The 14,797-nt window shown below is 44.4% G+C and overlaps 1 protein-coding gene across 1 annotated transcript in view; it reads left to right on the forward strand.

Annotated features, from left to right (window-relative positions):
- The window catches only part of DENND1C (DENN domain containing 1C), a 32,811-nt gene that overhangs the window by 4,824 nt on the left and 13,190 nt on the right, over positions 1–14,797 (forward strand). The window contains exons 4-14 of the mRNA XM_066615917.1: positions 1,170–1,219; positions 2,972–3,091; positions 3,460–3,529; positions 3,638–3,718; positions 7,251–7,340; positions 8,081–8,134; positions 9,401–9,511; positions 9,769–9,869; positions 10,190–10,235; positions 10,503–10,604; positions 12,052–12,171. Coding sequence (XP_066472014.1) covers positions 1,170–1,219; positions 2,972–3,091; positions 3,460–3,529; positions 3,638–3,718; positions 7,251–7,340; positions 8,081–8,134; positions 9,401–9,511; positions 9,769–9,869; positions 10,190–10,235; positions 10,503–10,604; positions 12,052–12,171 — 945 coding nt within the window. The remainder of the gene's footprint in view (positions 1–1,169; positions 1,220–2,971; positions 3,092–3,459; positions 3,530–3,637; positions 3,719–7,250; positions 7,341–8,080; positions 8,135–9,400; positions 9,512–9,768; positions 9,870–10,189; positions 10,236–10,502; positions 10,605–12,051; positions 12,172–14,797) is intronic.

Here is a 14,797-nt window from a genome sequence, read left to right on the forward strand (position 1 = left end):
AAGTTTCTTGAAATTTACTGGACCTTTGTAGAATTTAATAAAATTTGTATGGGTTCTGGTTTTTTTTTTGGGTCACCCTATACTTCAAGCTGCGAGTGTGGGTTCACATAATTGAATGCTCCTCTATACCCCCCCCCCCATTTTTCCCTGTAGAAAATGAGATTGTCAGAGAGGAAAGTTCTAGATTATGCTTCTCCTTGACATGCAAGTTTTCTGTGTTACTTACTTTGTAGTAATGTCACTGGTTTTGTAATTTAAGTGGATTGATCTTTGCTGCACAACAAAGGTATTTTGTGTGTGTGTGGGGGGGATTTTTGACTAGGAATTAAAACTAGCCTCAGCCCTACATCAAACCTATGTTGTTGATAATGTGCTACATTTGCAGGGCTGTCATCAACTCACTCTTTTAGCTATAACCTCCCCTACCTACCATATAATGGACTGCATTGGCATGGCAATTTTAAAATGATTATACACCACTCACAGAATCCTCTCACAGAATCCCTCTTTAGAGAGGGAGGCAGGAAAATACTGCCATCATTCATTTTGAAGTGTTCATTGACTTGCAGCATAGTTCTAATCAAAGATTTTCTCTGGGGTGAATGCAGGGGGCTTTAAAAGAGTAAACTCTATTGCAAGGGGGGGAAAGGAGAGAAAAAGAAATCCGGTAGGTCAAAATCTTGCTAAAGATTCTATTTATTTGTGTGCACTAAGAGAAATGAGAAATAAGGATCTATCTTTACAACATCTTTGTGAGGTAGGTAAGGCAGAGACTGTGAGGAGGGAGTGAGGGAGATTGTTTCACAGTGGCATATATCTCCATGGATTTATAGAATTCTATATATTACATAGTGATAATTAACATCATGAGTGAAAGACACAGCATAAAATATCTTGTGTGACAAGGGAATCATTGAAGAAAGGAATAGGGATCTGGAAAGAACAGGAACCCTCCCCCCCAGTACTCTCGCAAACTTCAGCACACAGGCAGGCATACCCCCTAAAAACATTTGCGAATCCATGTTGTCACTTATTTAGCAAAAAGTTCTATACATACACAAGTGTTTTCCTTGCAGTCTGAAGTTTTTCTTTAGATGTCTGACTGTGAGATTTGCTGTGTCCGGGCTGACATATACCACATTACCAAGGATCCTTCTCTCTTCCTGTAGGAATCGATCCAGATGCTACCCAAGTTTTGCTTTCCTTTTGATGTAGAGAGGTATGCCATTTCTTGCAACAATGGGAGCCCCTCCTGTTACACATATATGCTCTCTCCCTCCAGCATCACCCCACCCCAGTTTAAGGTTGTCAGTTTTTCAACCTGCTGCTGCCACTGTTCCTTTAGCAGCAATATGATGCAGAGACACAGTAAGATAAAATACGTGGGCCTCCTATTTAATTCATGATTAAAACATGATTCAGGAAAATTCAGGAAAAAAGCATGATTCGTAGTTGTCAGAATTTTGGGAAACTGCTTTAAAGATCAAAAGGTTTCAAAGGGAGAAGCCAAGGTGAAGCCCTTGAGCCAGCAGTCATTAGTAAATTCAAGCACCCGAGATACCTTGCTCACTATAGAAATCTTTTTCCTATTTAAATGTTTAGATGAGACTTAGTTGTGGGACCCTAGTTGAGAGTGGAACTCCCACTCAGATTAAATTTAATGCATACATTTGTGCTCTACATAGAAATGGGGTACAGCTACTCTTCCATTATCTTTTGGCTACACTGCATCAAACATTTCTCCCTCCATTGCCCACAGAGGAGATGTGATGGATGTCCTGTTTTTGTTTATTTTTTGTCTATTTTTCTGTATTTTTGGATACTTTAACTCCCAAGGAGCTCCTATTCAGGTTCATCAGTCTTAGAGCTGCTGGAAAATCCTGCAGCATTCTTGTCTTTTGTTTTGGAAACTCCACTCTTCCAGCCATGTGCTGGATGTGGATTCATCCATCTCCCTGTCTGGGGCACCTATTCTGCTTAGCAAAAGAACTACCTTGCCCATTGGCCAGCAAGCCTGTCTATGTAGGTCCAAGGGGTGGGATGGAGAAGCCAGGTGGGTTCCACTCCTCCAATCAAGTAACGTCCATGGAAATCCTATCTTGTACTGGAGCAGGCGGGCCAGGAGGCCTGCACTGCATCCAGTGCGTGATAGGGCCCTGGAGTGACTCAGCTAGAGGTAAGGGGAAAATCTTCCCCTTACCCCAGGTAAGCCACTGCAACCCCAATGGGTCTCCTGGGACTTGTGCCACCTCCTGAGGTGGCATAAGTCTGAGGAGAGTGGAGCAGCTTGAAGCCACTCCACTCTGCTCAGGAACGGGTGTTGGGATCAGGCATAAGAACCAGGTCCTAGCCCCATCTCCCACTCCCTGCCCGCCCTTGGGACCACCCTCCACCTCCTCCCATCCCAGAATGACTCCCTCCTACCTCCTTCTCATGTACCCTAGAGCCTTATGTTGGCTGAGCTCGGCCAACACAAGGCTTCCTCCACAAGTTGGTGCAGAGGCTGTATTCAACCTCCATGGGCCGGCATGCATCCGGGCACTGGTCCAGCTGACTCACAAGGAGGCGAAAACTTGCTTTACGGCACACTTATGACCCTCCTGGGCTGGCACAGAGGACTTGCACCCACGCAATCCTGGGTCAGGATTGAGTCCTTAATGACACCATCCTGGCAAGGTCATGTATTCCCCACTCTACAGGAAGTCTGTGTTTTTTTTCTGCCAGTGACTGAGTGGCCCATTCATTGGGAGCTCAGAGAGAAGCTGCCACTTGTGTCTCCCATCCCAAGTGCAAGGACTGGGGCATCCAAAAGAGTGGGCTCAAGCCTTATGTTCTTTCACCAGCCTGTAGAAGCTTATGCCTAAATGTTGTTAACAAATTAAAGGACTCTTTGTTATTGCTGAATTGTTATACTTCTCCCCATCTGCTACATGTCATCCCTCTAATATCATTTTCCCCATTTCCTATGAAGGGTTAAAGAAAGCCCCACTGTCCAACACTTCACTGTTGCACTCACCGACATGGAGGGGAAACAGCACTTTGGTTTCTGCCGAATGGCCATGGGCTTCCACACCTGCCTATGCATCCTCAGGTAGGATGGTTGGTTGTCTCTTTTCGCAAGTGAGATTTGCCATGTCATGTCACCCTTTCATAAAGTGGCATTCTAGAAATAGGGCAGTAGCCCACAGACCTGTCTCTGGTTGCCCTCCTTTCAGAGCCACCTGCTGGTTAAATATGTATATGCAAATCAGGAGAGAAAGAGAGGCTGTCATACTTTATATAATAGATGGAGTTAAGCCACTTAGCCCAGTGTTGACTCCTCAGACTGGCAGGGTTCACCAAAACCTTTTCCAGTCTTGCTACCCAAGTTCCTTTTGACTGGGGGTGCCAGGGGTTTCTCCAGAATGTACACCTCAAGCACGAGCTCTGGTTAAAGTGTGCTGATTCTGCTTTTTACAGTTACTTGCCATGGTTTGAAGTTTTCTACAAGATCCTCAACATGATTGCAGATCACTTAGCCAAAGAGCAGGTGAGGGTAGGAATCCTGGGCCCATTTCTTGGCCTAATCCCATCTTTGCTAGGGTCTCTGCCTCTGCTTCTCATGAACAGTTGTGTTTCTCTTTGTCTCCTGCCCCAGTTCACAGAGCTGGATGAGTTCTTATCAACGTTGTATCTACACCCTATGCCAAACCTCAGCAGCCCTATCAGTCTTGAATTTGTAAGTATTCACTTCTCTGACATGCCCCACACCTGCAAGTCTTGAGATGGCCTTGGTTTTATTTGGGAAGGGCTGCAACCGTGTTTCAGTTCAACAAGTGTATACATCCCAGCACCCCAACACTAACCAAAACAGGTTAAGAGAAAGACAAATTAAGAACCAGTATACAGTATATACAAGGGAAGATGATACTATGAGAGACTCTAGGAAAACTGGGAAATGGGACAAGTAGGGATTGTTGTTAAGCTCCACAATTTAGTATTAAATGTTTTCTACTATGTCTCCAGCTTATGTGGAAGTGAAAGACAGTGTGTTCTGGCAGTTTGATTGGGATCTGCTCCCTCCACATTTTCTTGGCTCTCTTTCAGAGTCTCTTCAACACAATACATGTCCTGTGAGATGAGGTGGCACTTTTCTTGTTGGTCACAATCACAGGAACTTTGGCTATGGTCACCTGTTTGCATGTTACATTTGTCACCTGAATGCATACCTGAGAACAGTTCGAACTGCTCTGATTGCCAAAATTATACAGCCAGGACACACCGTAGGTGCATTTTACTTGTGTGAATTCAAGTACACACCCTCAGCAATTAAACAAACAAACAAAAACAGTTTAAATAATGAGACTGGATTCTGCCCACTTTCACTTATTTTTCACTTACTAAGCATATGCCCTAGGGTGAATGTGAGATGAGATAATGAAACTGCTTTAGTTTTTGGTAAGAATCCCCGCTTTAGTTTTTAAAGAGATAGTATGTATTTTTCAGATGTAAGAGTAATTTTGACTATATACACAATTCTTACCTTACACATTGACCAGAACTTGACCTTTGCTTAAGATGCAACCTGCCTATACAGTATTGTGTGAACCATCCCTCTAATTGCTGAGGGTGAAGGGTCAGCCAGGGGTCAGGGCTTGTTCTGCTTTTTACATTAAAAGGAGTGAGGGGAGCAGAATTGCTTTAGGCCAGTGGTTCACACTCCTTTAGCAATAATAACAATAATAATAATAACAACAACAACTACTACAACTACAACTAGGTATTTATATACCGCCTTTCTGGTCCTCTGACTTTATTCAAGGCGGTTTACATGGACAGGCATTTCTAAATCCCTCAAGAGGATTTTTACAATCATAGAGGTTCTGTCTTTCAAGAACCAACAACATTTCAGAATGGATCTTCCTGGTTTGGTCTCACTTCTGGCCTCCAGTTCTCCCACGCAGGCTGACAAGCAGCTCCATCTCTCACATGGAGGGCAGCCAAGACACTTCTTGCTCACACCAAGAGCAGGTAGAATCACTCAGCTCGGCTTGTCAGCTGCTTCAAGGTCTTGCCATTCTCAGCCGTTCAGGGAGCTGCCGGTGTCCTCAAACTGGTAACCTTCTGTTATCTTCAGGCTTACGGAGGCTCTACCCTCTATACCAGACCTCCTGCAATGGGACCCACTTTTTAGAATGAGAATCTGTCAGGACCTACCAGAAGTGATGTCATGGCCAGAAGTGACATCATCAAGCAGGAAATTTTTTAACAATCCTAGGCTGCAATCCTACCCACACTTACCCAGGAGTAAATCCCATTTATCATTGTTAAAAAAAATCCCATTGTTTATCATAGTAGCCTGTTAAAAGTACAGATCTGTGACATTTCCCCAAATGCAGTCACATATCTTGGTAGCATTAAGTCTAATATAAAATATTGAAATGAATGGCGACCTACCTGAAATTGGCTTGCGACCCACCTAGTGGGTCCGGACCCACAGTTTGAGAAACACTGCTTTAGGCACTTTTCTTCTACCACAGCTCTTGAAGCTATGCTGGGATGAAATGTATGGGAGGAGCACAAGGAAATGCAGGAGGGGGCAGGGAGTCAGATTCCCCTCATCCTTATGCATCCCATGTCATGTTAACATTAGAGCCCACTTCCTGCTCTATGAATGCTGGTCAGGGCTTTTTTTGTAATGGAACGCGGGGGGGGGGGGCAGAGTTCCGGCACCTTTTTGCAGGGGCCCCTCCCCTTCGGAGGCATTCCAGAAGGGCGGGGAGTAAAACAGAGGCAGAACAGACAGGCACAGGATTGGACTCTAAGGCTGCCATCCTATCCACAGTAAGCCCCATTCACTAAAGTGGACTTCTGAGTAGACATGCATAGGATTGGGCTCTTAGGCTGCAATCCTAGGCACTTTCCTGGGAGTAAGCTCCATTGACTAGAACGAGACTTACTTCAGAGTATCCTACATACTTAGGATTGGGCTCTTAATCCTGGCAGAGATATATATCTGCACCTGTTTTCACATGCTAAGGGCAGGTGAAAAGGGATTCTACGTGTGTACAACGTGCTGTCCAGCCTTGCCAGAGATCCTCCTCATCCTTCCCCCACAAGCATGCCCTCCGCCAGCCAGCATTTGCAGCTCCTCTCCAGCAATGCACAGCAGCTGCTCAGGGCAGCAGAGAACATACAATTGCATGCCAAGCGCCTTCCCAAAGATACAGAGTATTCTGATACCTGAATTAAACCATATTTAATCACTTGTTTGCAAACATAGCTGTTTCTATGTGCACCTAAGGACCCCTCTTGTGTAAGAAGTACTTTTTTGTTCTTACTCCAACAGTTGCTTAGAGTAATTTTACTACATGGAACTCATGTAAGCCATTTTTTGGAATCCATTCACTGCTTCCTCTCCTTGAAGTAGTGCCACACTACATACTACACGCTACAAGTGCACCTGTACAGTATTTTTCCTCATGTGTAGAAAAAGTAGCTAGGGGGAAGGGGATGTGGAGATTGATAGCCCAATCCTATGCATGTCTACTCAGAAGTAAGTTCATCTTTAGGGAAGCACATAAAAATATTTTATTTCTCCAATAAAAAATGGCTTATATATAAATAAATAAATAAAACATTAACAAGTTGTGAGTTCCTGCACCTTTTTTTCACAAAAAAAGCACTGGATGTGACTAAGCAAACTTGGTTACTCCTGTTGAATTTAGTTTGATCTTGCACAGAGCAATTGCTATTCAGTGGCAGGTGTACCAATGGAGAGACCAATATTATGGTTAATAGTAAAACTGTCATTGGCTTCTGTGGGATGGAATTTTTTAAAATAAAAAAGGGGACCAAAACAAAATAAGTTCCATACTAAAAAATACAATCAATACAAACAAATACAAAATACAAAAATACAATCAATACAAATACAATCAAGATTATTGTTCCTGAAAAACTAAAAATAGCTGGTGATGTTTTGTTTAGAGTGTTCGACTAAGAACAGAAGTTCCCAGTCCACCATGAATCTCACTGGGTGATCTGGAACCAGTCACTCTCATTCAGGTGAACCTTCACAGGGCAGTTGTGAGGATAAAAGAAAGGGGGGCAGCAATTGTTCCCACCCTCAGTTCTGTGAAGGAAAGGGTGTGAAAAAAACATTTAAATACCAGATCCAGGTCTTTTTTTTATGTTGTTTGCCACCCTGGATGCTGACTTGGAATGTCCATAATGACCATCATCACCTTTTGGACCATTTGCCTTGCCAGGACCCCAAAGTGAGCAAACTGAAAATTTCGAGTGGAAAGGATTTGAAGAAACAAGACAAGAACCAGGATTTAGACCCTGGGACAACATCAGTGAGTCAGAAATCCTGTATATTAATGGTTAACTTAGTGGTGTTAGCTGTCTGTCTTTCCTTCATTCATTCCTTTAGCATCCAGCTGGTTTGATTTCTAGCCTCAGGGAACAACCTCTAGGACCTGCAATGAGATGGTAGATTGGACTGTACCACTCCAAACCACAGGCAAGGGAAATAACACTTTTAATGCTTGCTCATGTAAAGGATTCTCTGCAAGCAGAAAAGTAGCCTATCAGTGAGATACTCTAGCTGAGTCTGCTCTCTGCTATGCTCATTTTTGCTTCTTAATAATAGGGCCATTGAGGATGTCAGCCCCCCCCCCCCAGCATGGTATGCCTTGTCAATTGTCAGAAAACTGACAGTGAACCCTGAAAATTTTAGCATTTATCTATGTGCGTTGAGATGAAAATGGTTGAAAATCGCTTGCTTAAACACTTCCAACTACAATTGGAACTTCCAACTACAAACACTTCCAATTTTCCTGATCAAATTAGCAGCTCTTCCTCCCTCTGTAGCTTCATTTAATACAGTACTAATAATACTCTCACAGTAATAATGATTTTAAAATGTGGGAGATCAGTCACAGGTCTTCTGGTGTAACTTGGACCTGACTAGTCTTGCCTCTCAGCTGGTGGCCATTAACAGGTGAGGCTAAGGTTACCCCAACACTAACTTTTCCCTACAGTGAGTTCCTTTCAAGCTGAGTGGGTTTCCAATCTCTTTCCATTTCCGTTCCAGGCTTTATACTTCATTGCGCCTGACCATGGTAAACTGCCCACTATCCCTGAAAATGTAAGTCATGGTGACTCCATTGTGAAGCTTCAGGGTGGTTGACAGTGGTGTGTGTGGATGATGGACGATGCTTTTTTCCTTAAGGGGAGACAACAGTTATCTGGGTCCTGGAAGCCATGCCTCCTTAACAGTGTGTCTGGACCTCAGGATGTGAAAGTTTCTCCCCAGAGACACTCTACTACACTATCTTGTTAGTATTATTCATGTATTAGGGCTGGGGTCTGGGATTGAAAGCAGATTCTGGGACTCAGCCCTAGTGAGCCTTGATCCAAAGCCAAGCCCTGCATTTGGGCCACTGACACAGAACCAGCCTGAAACATGGCGGTGCTTGAGGCAGAAAACTACTTTTGTGCATTCGCTTCAGTGGGGCAGAATTTGACACCTAACAGGGCAAAGAAGCACTTTTCTCAGCTGTGTTTCTATTTAGCAGGGGGAGAATAACTACCCCTCTTCATCCCAGCACAGTGTCTTTTCTAGTGGCTACTTGCTGGTGTTTCTTTGGCATTTATTTTTTCCATTGTGAGCCCTTTTGGGACAGGGAGGGAGCCATTTAGTTATTTGACGTCTGTAAAACACTTTGTGAAATTTTTTGCTGAGAAGTGTCATATAAATATTCTTAATAATAATTTGAGAATTTCCTGGTAAATGGGTTACATTTGTCTGTCTTTCTCAATGGCACTCAAAATCCACTTCCTGAAACAACTGAGCCTTCATGATGTGATAGGCACCTGAGAAGGTTATTGTTATTGTTGCAGTGGAGTGGCAAGTCAAGCTGCAAAGTATGGAGATGGAGGGGCTGGAAGGACTTGACCTAGTCATTCTATGAAGATTTCAGAGGGGGATGGGAGATGGATTGCAGGGGGACATTGAGGTACTGCACCAAATGCAAGGAAAGGAATACAGTGCATAGTGGAAGTCTGAGAGATGAGTTGAACACAGTTGAGTCAGTAGGTTGCCCCTTTTAATAGAAAGCGTCTTTTCTAGCATGACTATATGGCAGGCAGAAATGCAATAATTCTGAGCCTGTCTGTGGTGTGGAGTTGCAGTAATGACAAAAGCTTCAGCTATATGCTCTCTGCTCTGGTGCACTGTTAAGGAGCTTGTCCATAAAGAATATGTTAATGCCAACCCTGGGAATGTAATGTGCCACCATGGCCAGAGGAGAGTACTCAAGTATATTGGTGGGATAAGGTGGAGGGGAGAACTGGAGAGTGCATTGTGCTAATTCTGCTGTGGAAAGGCTAACCAGGTGCTGGCTCCCCCCAGAGGAACCTGACAGAGTTTGTGGTGGCTCTGGATGTGAACAACATGCTGCAGTTGTATGCAAGCTTACTGCACGAACGACGGATCCTACTCACCACCAGCAAGCTCAGCACGGTGAGGGCAAAGGACTGGGGAAGGAAGAGGAGGTGGGATGGCTTGCAAGGTTTCCTGAACCAAAGGGTGAGGATGTGGGATGGGCAGGTGTTCTAGGAGGTGGTTCCAAGAATAAGGACCTGCATGGGGAAAAGAGTAGGGTCACTTAAGATTGCTTTGAGCAGTTGAAGGTGTTGGAGCTGGTGCTGGGGTCTAGTACTGGCCACCTGCAGGAACAAGGTGATTTCTAACAAAAGCCCTCTTTGGTCTCTCTGCAGCTCACAGCCTGTGTGCAGGCCTCCTCTGCCATGTTGTATCCCATGCACTGGCAGCACATTTACATCCCAGTATTACCCCCACACCTCCTTGACTACTGCTGGTAAGTTCTCACACATTCCTCCTGAAAGGGGTGTGACATCCCAAGGAGATGGTACCTGAGGAGAGACATTCTGTTATTTGGCTGTTCTTGTGGGGGATGATTAAATGGAAATGAGGTTAGCTGTGGGGCAAGCTGGAGGGTGGTGCTCCATTTCCCAGGCATGGAAAGCATTTTATACACTTTCAGAAATGTGACCCTTGTTCTTCCTTTTCTGTTTTATTTCCTGCATGGCTAGAGGCTGAATGGGACTAGAAAGACCCAATATAGCCTCTTGCCCATAACCCTGGAGCCAGCTCTGACTCCCTCTCTTTCCTCAACAGTGCCCCGATGCCCTACCTTATTGGAGTCCACACCAGCCTCATGGAGGTGAGTTAGCAAACCTACCCCACTCAGGAGAGCTGGAAAAGTCTCATGGAGCCATATATTTGCAAACACCATGGGAAATATGATTCACAGAACATCAGCATAGTGATAGAAGGTACCAAAGTGTCCTGTGAGTGGATTTGTGGAGACACACAGTTCTGGGGGTGATGAAGGATCAATTGCAGAGGCCTCAACAGTGCTGTGAATGAAAACAGCCAGCAGGGATTCTCCCTCTCCTGTCTCTCAGTTCTTTCTTGTATACCTCTCTAGAGAGTGCAGAGCAGGGCCCTTGAAGACGTCGTCATTCTCAACATTGAGAGCAACACTTTGGAATCCCCCTTCCAGGACCTGGAAAATCTCCCGAGTGATGTTGTTAGTATTGTTCTTGTAATGATTTGTTTGATGCTCCAGATGTTGTGTTATCCTCCTGACTGCTCTGGGATTTCCCTGTCCTGCTTCCTTTTTTCTTTACTCCACCTAAAAGCTTCTTCTCACTCTTCCCCTCCCCCACTTGTCATAATTGCAGTTGTTTTTGCACATGTGAAATTTAGTTTCAAGAACTTGGTTTCCTCTTTAAACAAACCAGAAAAATCTTTCTATCCCTAAATATGTTCTGTTTCCTTCCCCTCCTCTGAAAAGATTACCACCAATGGGAAATGTGATTTGTGGCAAGTTCATTAGCATTTTTTAACTTTCCAGTTCAGACTGTAATTACAGAAATGGTTTGGTAATCAGTTCAACCGCTTTGCACAAGCTTTGAGCTTTCACACTACTTAATGTCATAAATTCCTATGACTGCAGTATAGCTCCTGAAGCATGAATGCAATTATGAGAGAAGTTACATTTTTTAAATGTGCTATTTGCATACCACATCCTCCAGAAATCTTAGTCATCTTTGAATACTGAGAGGACAGAATAAATTTTAGTTTCCAAATAGTCTTTCTGTAATAACCAGCTCTTCTGGTGGTAAAGCGTGGTAAGCATAATGCCATTTTAAATATCTGTGGGGCAGCCACATCTGGGACACTTTCAATTTTAGCAAGTTCAGGTGTGGTTTGACTCTTTTGGTGGCAGAATCATGATGGAAACTAAAATTGTCCTTGACAACTTGGCCCTTCAGGAAAGTATTTTCAGACAACATGAAGTATGGCCTTGCTGGAGATATCAGAAGTAGAATAATTTAATATACATATTTCATATTTCATTTAATTTGCATATTGCAGATGAGTCTCCTCATTTGTTCTTAGTTCCCTGCAAACACTTGAACATGTCCTCCAACTAAACTGCCCTATTGTTACCCGAAACTGTACTTTTTTGTTATCTTTTTTTGTAAATTTCTTTTCCAGGCTGTGGATTCTGATGCTGAAATGCACCCCAATTCCATTTTTTAAAAAGTTGTAAACAGCAACAATCCTACCCTTCCCCTTCCTCTACCACAAGGTTACCTCCTTTCTCCTTCTCACCAAGCCTATTCTTGGGACAGGACCAGCTTCATAGTGGAGCATTTGTCAGGGCCATATGGCCACCTAGAGACCCCAGGCCCCAGTGCTGCCACCATTCTTGCTTTGCACCCAAGAAGCATGAGAGAATTCATGATTTGCACACTGCCAGTTCCAGGTTAAAGGGATTCACTGAAGGTGCCCTGCCTATGAAGCCCTCAGAATTGGGAAGCTGGTAATGGCATGGGGGATGGATTACTGTATTCTGCTACTAAGGTTTGGCTGGGGCTGTGCATGTAAAATGTGGTCCTTGTTGCAATTGTGTGGAAAGGCTCTTGGATTGCAGATGAGTTTGTCTTCTTCCCTTTCCCCCACTCCAGGTCTCTCTGTTGAAGTACCAGCTGAAGAAACAATCAGCAGGTGATGGAGTAGCCCGAGCCTTCCTTAGGGCGCAGGCACTGCTGTTTGGCAGCTATCGAGAGGCACTCATTTGCAACCCGGTGAGTGGTTCAGCTCTTCTTGGCTTAGCCCTCTATGTGGAGGGGAAAATGCATTGTGCTGAAGAATCCACTTTTCCCACTCTCTCTTAGATGTGTTTTAGACTGGAAGGAGGTAAGTTTTAGAAGGGATGTAAAACATGTAAGAAGTAGAGTTGCCAAGCGACCAGAAAAGTAGCCTGGCCTGCTTCTTCAGCTTAATGAGCACAAGTCATCCTGTTACCAAAAGGGCTGTTTTGTTTAGGGGGAATTATTACACTACCCTTATTGGAACCTCAGGATCGCAGGCTGGATAACAAGACGGCATAATGCAGAGAAATTCCCTTTAGCACAAAGAGGAGACTGGGAGAAAGATAACTTTTAATAAAAGATTATAGCTTTATTACAAAAGCACAAAGGTAAATACAGTATAATGCACATGGAAAAATGATAAGTATATGTTTCTTGGTCCTAGTACTTGAATCCAATGTACCTAGCTTTCATGGTGGTTGCATGTGAAAAGTATTTGGTGCATCTGAGGAAATTAGAAAAAGGAAAGGTTGTAGGGAAGGATTTTAGGGGTCCCTGGTCTGCCAAACCCAGTTGCTAACTAAAGATGGGGAGAGAAGGGGAGAAAAAAGGGGGGGAAGAAGGGAAAGAGTTTCAGGCGCAAGATAGTTACCTGTCCTGTAGAGCAGTTGGGGGGGGGGGAAGAGTCCTGTGTAGAGGACCCTCTGACACAACACAGATCTGTTGGTCCTTGGAGGGATAGCCGGAGAGAGAGCATGTGGCGGGGAAGTCCTCTCTTAAAAAGGGGTTTGCAAAATGTGCTGAGCTGAATGGTAGCTTGCTTACTACCACACAGCAGGGTAAACATTGAAAAGATCAGGATGTCCCTTATCAGCAAAATTCAATGGGGTCTAATGGCTGGCTTCCTAGCTGGGGGAACTTAAACAATACAATGAATGGGCAAACCAGGAAGGCAGTTCAAGTTTGCATACGGTACTTAAGGTTAAAACAATACAATGAATACAGTAATGTAGGAGACTGGGTTAAAACAATACAATGAATAGGAGACACTTAAATAATGATTTACTATGCCAGACTTCTTCCTATAATATGTGAATCATAGGGAGGTAGATTTTGTAACCATGAGCTTGTGACTTGACCAGTTTTTGGAAAAGTGTGCTGGGAGAAGTGTGGCCTGCATGATGTTTTAGTAACATAACCAGATAGAGAGAGAAAGTTACAACTAAAAGGAAAAAGGGGATTTTCACATAACAATCGAGTTGAGCATCAGCATTTGCTAATATCAAATGGTTGTTTAAAAGCACAGCTAACCACCACAGATTGAAAAGTTAAGAACATGAAAATTCTTGCTAGATTTGATAGACATTCTTGCTGGATTGGGCCAAGCCCATCTAGTCAGCATCCTGTTTTCCCACAGAGGCTCACCAGCTGCCTCTGGGAACCCTACAAGCAGGGCAGAATGGCAGAGAAGGTTGTTCACGTAAGTTGTTCATGCGAAAGAAAAAGTAGATTTGCCACCTGAATGAACGTTCTGGTCAAGGAAGGAATTACACCCATGTTACAGAGGAATTGAAACAACAGCTATATGTGTGTGTGGGAAAAAACCATTCACCAATTCAGATTTCTAATCAGGTTGCTCGGGCCAATCCACATCATAAGAACATAAGAACATAAGAACAGCCCCACTGGATCAGGCCATAGGCCCATCTAGTCCAGCTTCCTGTATCTCACAGCGGCCCACCAAATGCCCCAGGGAGCACACCAGATAACAAGAGACCTCATCCTGGTGCTCTCCCCTACATCTGGCATTCTGACTTAACCCATTCCTAAAATCAGGAGGTTGCGCATACACATCATGGCTTGTACCCCATAATGGATTTTTCCTCCAGAAACTCATCCAATCCCCTTTTAAAGGCGTCTAGGCTAGACGCCAGCACCACATCCTGTGGCAAGGAGTTCCACAGACCGACCACGCGCTGAGTAAAGAAATATTTTCTTTTGTCTGTCCTAACCCGCCCAACACTCAATTTTAGTGGATGTCCCCTGGTTCTGGTATTATGTGAGAGTGTAAAGAGCATCTCCCTATCCACTCTGTCCATCCCCTGCATAATTTTGTATGTCTCAATCATGTCCCCCCTCAAGCGTCTCTTTTCTAGGCTGAAGAGGCCCAAACGCCGTAGCCTTTCCTCATAAGGAAGGTGCCCCAGCCCCGTAATCATCTTAGTTGCTCTCTTTTGCACCTTTTGCACATCATTTCTGAAGAGGCCAGAAGTCATGGTGGTAGTGGGAAGGGTGGGGCATCCAGGTATTGTGGTAGTGGGAGAGGCCGGGTGAGCTTAAAAGCCTCCTGCCAGCCAGGAGGAGGAGGAGGCCAGGGAGCTGAGGGCTAGCTCAGAGCCAGTGCCTGAAGAGGAGGATTAGCCCTGGCTGCAGAGGAGGAAGACTGGGGTACATCAATAATCCCCTCTTGGCTTTGCAGCCTCACCTGGAACTTCTCCTTGCCCACTTTGCAGCCCAGGGAATGTCACCCAAATGACCATTGACCCTTGCAGCAGGTTCCAGGCCCCAGCAACTCAGACCTCAGGGGTCTCCTTCCATTGCTCGCCCCCAGGCAAGGGAA

This window comes from Tiliqua scincoides, chromosome 2 (genome assembly GCF_035046505.1).
Source record: "Tiliqua scincoides isolate rTilSci1 chromosome 2, rTilSci1.hap2, whole genome shotgun sequence".
In the NCBI taxonomy this organism is placed as follows: Eukaryota; Metazoa; Chordata; class Lepidosauria; order Squamata; family Scincidae; genus Tiliqua; species Tiliqua scincoides.